The following is a 5,489-nucleotide window of genomic DNA, read 5'->3' on the forward strand; positions in this document are numbered from 1 at the left end:
GGTGTATGCCTTTAATCCTAGCACTTGGGAGGCAGAGGCAGGTGGATCTCTGTGAGTTCGAGACCAGCCTGGTCTACAGAGCTAGTTCCAGGACATGTGTGCTTTTAAGTTCTGGGTTTTTTTTTTTTTTACCAAAAAAAAAAAAAAAAAAAAAAAGTTAAAGCAGCAGGGCAATGGTGGTGTACACTTTTAATCCCAGCACTTGGGAGGCAGGGGCAGGTGGATCTCTGTGAGTTCAAGGCCAACCTGGTCTACAAGAGTGAATTCCAGGACAGTCAGGGCTACACAGAGAAACTCTATCACAAAAAATAAATAAAGAAACATAGAGATTATAGTTGTTTTGTTTTTTTTAAAGAATTATTTATTTGTTATATATACAGAGGCCCTTGCCACATTTTCCTGTTGCTTATTGGAGACAGTCATGGAGACCAGGCTGTTCTTGAATTGCGCTTAGCCAAGGATGGCCTTGAACTCCCAAACCTCCTGCCTCCACTCCTCAGCTGAGGTGACAGCACACACCACTGTGCTCAACTTCTCCTCCTCAGTATTTACTGATTTTTTTCTTTTCCTTTCCTTTTTTCTCCTTTTCTTTTTTGGCGGTGTGGGGCTGGAACTCAGGACCCCCAGCCTTCCTGCTGAGACACAGTCCGCAGTCCTGGTGCAGGCAGACCACTTTACCCAGAGAGCCCTGGGTAGTGGTGTCAAGGGTCAGAGGCGGCGCACAGGAGAATATCATCATTGATGTTCTACACCAGAGCCTTCCAACAGCTCCCATTCCACCTGCAGCAGCCAAAGAAAACAAAACAAGATAAAAGAAGGGCTTGGAGATAGTTCTGTAAGCAAAATGCCTTTTGGAGAGCTTGAGAATCTGAGTTCTCAACACGACATGATGTGCAGCATGCTGGGTGTGGTGACATGCATCTTCAGTCCCCTCACTCCAGAGGCAGAGGCAGAAGGATGTCGGTGAGTCAGTTCCAAGACAGCCAGAGCTACACAGAGAAACCCTGTCTCAAACAACCAAAAGAAAAAAAGAAAAAACAAGGAATTGCCTTGGTGGCCTACATTAGTGTCCTGAGTAAAACACACAGTAAACAAATGTTTCATATATATAATATGTATATACTATTTATTTATTTATTTATTTATTTATTTATTTATTTATTTATTGCTAAGGGTCATCAAACAAGGTCCACACTCTAACTTCCAATCTGTGGTCCTAAACCTATCTCTCCTAAAGGTTGCTCACTTGTATCTTAGCTGAAGGTCAGGTCCAGTCTCTAAATGAAGTCTGATTCAAAGGTCAGGATCCTGGGGGAGATGCCCTAGTGTAAGCATTACAGCTCGGATGGAAAAGTATTCCATCAGTCGGGAGCCAAGGACCAGCACAGGTCACAGTACCATAGCAGCTTACAGCCCTGCTCTAGGGAAAGGTTTCCCCAGGGTAACCGCTCTGCTGCAGCAGGAGAGGCTTCCCCAGCGAAGTTGTTATAGTTGTTAAAGCTCTGCTCTGCTCGCTGGAAACGTTGTTACTTCTCTCCTCCATTTCTGTAAAAGAAGGTCTCACCCAAACCTCATTCAAGAGGTTTATTGGGAGGGAAGAACCCAGGAGAGTGGCTGCCTCTGCCAGGGTGGAAAAAAAGGCAGCAGCACACGGAACAGGGTTTATATAGGGCTACTCAGGGGCGGAGTTTTTCAGGGAGATTTTCCAGGTGAGAATTGGTCAGATTTCAGTCCCTTGAGCTCAGCTTGGCTAGATCTCTGCTCGGGGATTGGTTGGTTTTCTGCTTAGTTGGTGAGGAGCAGAGTTCTCTCTGGCTTCAGGGCCAAAGTGTGTTTCTTTCCCTGGCCCTTGTTAACCTTGTTAACCTAATAATTTCAGGGCCAGGGCATATTTCTTTCATCGACTCTGGCCAAAGTGTGTTTCTTTGGCACTGGTTTCACGGTCAGGGTGGGTTTCGTTGGTCCTGGGTTCAAAAGTATTTCTTTCCCTGCCGAGGTGCGATTCTGGTGAGTTTCTTTGGCTGGCCCTTTTACCCTACCCTAACCGCTGAGCAATCAAGGTGGCATCGCCGCTCAAGAGCAGAGCAGAGCATTGCTCTCGGGTTCGCTTATGGATGGCCCAGTTGTCATCACGAGAGACGAGAGACGTTCCTGGGTTCTGGTCATCAGGTGCAGCCTTGGGCACAGTGGGGATCCCACTAGCTATCTTTACAAGTCTAGAGGGCGCTTACTACGCTCATTACAAACAGCCAGCACTCAAGAAGCTGAGGCGGCACTGTTGTGACTTCAGGATGAGCATCGGCTGCCCACAGAACCTGTCTCAAAACACAAGTCCCGCTCTTTCCGTCTCCGTCCGCCATAGAAGAGGAGGCGCCGCCATGTCTGCGCACCTGCAATGGATGGTCTTTCGGAACTGCTCCAGTTTCCTGATCAAGAGGAATAAGCAGACGTACAGCACCGAACCCAACAATCTGAAAGCCCGCAACTCCTTCCGCTACAACGGGCTGATTCACAGCAAGACAGTGGGAGTGGAGCCCGCGGCCGACGGCAAAGGAGTCGTGGTGGTCATGAAACGCAGATCAGGTCAGCGCAAACCAGCTACTTCTTACGTAAGGACCACCATCAACAAGAATGCACGGGCCACCCTGAGCAGCATCAGGCACATGATCCGAAAGAACAAGTACCGCCCCGACCTGCGCTTGGCGGCCATCCGCAAGGCCAGTGCCATCCTACGAAGCCAGAAGCCTGTGGTGGTGAAGAGGAAACGGACCCGTCCCACCAAGAGCTCCTGAGCCCTACACCCCAGAAGCAATAAAGAGTCTACTGACTTTTTTCAACCATCAAAAAAAAAAAAAAAAAACAAAACACAGGTCCAGCAATTTCCGTTTCCCCTCCTATGGCGGGGGAAGCGCCGGACCTGCCGTCTGTGTTCAAGGACTCTGTCTGGCTTAGCAGAGGTGAAGGGAGCGGTGAGAACTGGCTAGAGGTCGGACGGTGACAGGCAGGACTCCCGGCCGTCCTGCCGCACATGCACCGATCAGCTTCGCCCACAGGGTGGCGCCGGACGGACGGAGGAGCGCGCGTCTGCGCAGGCGCCATTTCCCAGCATCGCCCTGGAGTAGGCGCAAGGCGCGCCTCGGCCTTTTGCGTCTCTCTCACGCCTCACTTACGGCCGCCCCTCAATCCCGCAGCGTGATTACGACACGCCCGGCCGTCGCGCTCCGTAGGCACCGCCCTACTTCAAGCCAATTGGAGGAGTGTCCCTTGAGCCCCTTTCTGATTGGCCGGAGGCTCTGTCAGTCCCTTTCAGTCCGGTGGCGCTCCGCGGGCGCCGGCGGGAGCGCGAGCGGCTGTGCAGCGGAGGAAGTGTCTCCGCAGGAAGATGGTGAGGGCCGCGGGGCGGGGGCGCGTGCTCGGGGCCTCCGCGCTGCAGCGACAGGGAGAAGCCGAGGCCGGCGGCGACCGGTGCCGCGCCAGGCTCCCAACCCGTCGCCACTGGGAATTATCTCTGGATAGACACGTTTTTTTGCGGCCGGAAGAGGGACTATGACCGCTTCCGGGATTGCCACCATCATTGATAGGCATGCTGCACTTCCGGCTAGCGGGCGGGGCTGAGGGCTCACGTGGGCTTCTTTGGCCGACTTGTCGCTTATCTAATGTCTGACCGTAGCCACCCACGCCTTTTTCAAACCCAGCAGAGTGTTGTTTCTTCCCGGGACACACGGCATATCCTGCTTAGGAGGACATGTTAGCATGCCAGGCTCAGGCCTCCCCAGTCCTGGCACTCATAGACCTGGGTGATACCTGGTAGCCAAGAGGAGGGCGGGTCTCCTTGTCGCATGCTGAGCCGGACGTAATCCGTCTCCTCAGCTCTTGATGGTAGGGTGTTCGGTTTGTTGTTTCAGTTTTCTAAAACTGAATATCATGTAGCTCAGGCTAGCCTCAAACTCCTGATTCTCCATCCTCAGTCTCTGGAGTTTGGAGAAGACACCTTCACACCTGTCTCAGGCTGGGAAAACAGGCTCTCATGTAGCTCAGGCTGGCCCTGAACCCCTGATCCCCTCCCTTCAGAGTGCTGGCTGGAAGGTTATGTGGTGCAGGATCCCAGGGCCTGGCGCATGTTGGGTAAGCGCTCCCTACTGGCTGCATCCTGAACCACACAGCCCCTGAACCCTGACCTTCCTGGAGGGGTTGCCCAGGGCAGGACACCCGTCCCGTGTAATCCCCAGACACTCCTCTAGATCTCTGTGGTCGGTCAGTCAGGTACAGGAGTTTCCCCGCTGAGCCGTTGACTTTGGGCCTCCACCCGTCTCATCTACACACTGGACCCCAAAGTCTGGAGGCTGGCCGAGAAGGGATCTCCTGCCCTGAACCTGGCTCCTTTGGCTGGAGGTCTGTGTGGAGGGAGCTAGAGCATAGCCAAAGCCAGCGGCCCTCCCAGCCTTTCAGGGCTGGGACTGAGGGTGGCATCCTGTCCCCAGGGCACACTTTACTTATCCCACCTGTACCAGGTGCCCCCTCTGGCACCCCTCTGTTCAGCAAGTGTTTACTGCCCCTTTCTGCCACAGCAGAACCCACACCCACACTGAGGTCCTGTCTAGCTGGGGAGACTGGTGCTAATCACCCCGTAATTACAGAGCGGCCTCTGCTGTGGCGGGTGGAAACAGGGTGGCCATTAGGACCTGGCCAGAGGTGGGGACATGCTCAGCAGCATTGAGCAAGGCAAGTCTGGGGAAGGGCACTGTGGGCAGTGACTGGGGCCCTGGCAGAACAGCAAAAGTTTAGTAGTAGGGTAAGCCTCATTGTGGCTGCCTGGCACCCAGCTCCAGGAGTCCCTGGGTGTCCGCTGAACCCCTGACTGTTGTGTTTGTTTCTTTATTGAGACAGGGTCTCTTATCCCATGCTGGCTTCACACTGTACCAAGAGTGGTGATAGTGCCCCTGCCTCCCTGGAACTTATCCATAGGCTGCGTGCTGTGGCTTTTTTATTTGTTAGTGGATCGGCCTGGACACCCTTGTCACTGACCATCAAGGCATGGAATGCAGAGTTCCCAGTCCTCTCGTGACCCGAAGTTACCATACTGAACATGGTGGCTCCTGAGGAGTCTGGGGCCCTTGTTTTGCTTTGTTTTTTGTTTGTTTGTTTTTTCGAGATGATGCCTCACTGTGTAACCGAGGCAGGCCTGGGACTCACAGATCCACCTGCCCCTGCCTCTCAATATTGGCATTAAGTATGTGTGCCCCGACACCTGGCTGTGTTTGGTTTTTTGTTGTTGTTGTTGTTGTTTGTTTGGTTGGTTGGTTTTGGTTTTTTGAGACAGGGTTTCTCTGTAGCTTTGGAGCCTGTCCTGGACCTAGCTCTTGTAGACCAGGCTGGCCTCGAACTCAAAGAGTTCGCCTCTGCCTCCCCAGTGCTGGGGTTAAAGGCTTGCGCCACCAATGTCCGGCTTGTGTTTGGGTTTTTTTGTTTTTGTTTTGTTTTTTTTTTTT

The 5,489-nt window shown here is 52.9% G+C and overlaps 1 protein-coding gene and 1 pseudogene across 1 annotated transcript in view; both read left to right on the forward strand.

The window, feature by feature from the left end:
- The first annotated feature begins 1,178 nt into the window (after window positions 1-1,178).
- On the forward strand, window positions 1,179-2,865 carry LOC113455666 (annotated as a pseudogene).
- Window positions 2,866-3,273: 408 nt separating this feature from the next.
- The window catches only part of Lsm4 (LSM4 homolog, U6 small nuclear RNA and mRNA degradation associated), a 5,120-nt gene continuing 2,904 nt past the window's right edge, over window positions 3,274-5,489 (forward strand). The window contains exon 1 of the mRNA XM_005370582.3: window positions 3,274-3,385. Within this exon, the coding sequence (XP_005370639.1) occupies window positions 3,383-3,385 (3 nt within the window). The 5' untranslated portion in view covers window positions 3,274-3,382. The remainder of the gene's footprint in view (window positions 3,386-5,489) is intronic.

The sequence above is a fragment of the Microtus ochrogaster genome, unplaced genomic scaffold (genome assembly GCF_000317375.1).
Source record: "Microtus ochrogaster isolate Prairie Vole_2 unplaced genomic scaffold, MicOch1.0 UNK81, whole genome shotgun sequence".
In the NCBI taxonomy this organism is placed as follows: domain Eukaryota; kingdom Metazoa; phylum Chordata; class Mammalia; order Rodentia; family Cricetidae; genus Microtus; species Microtus ochrogaster.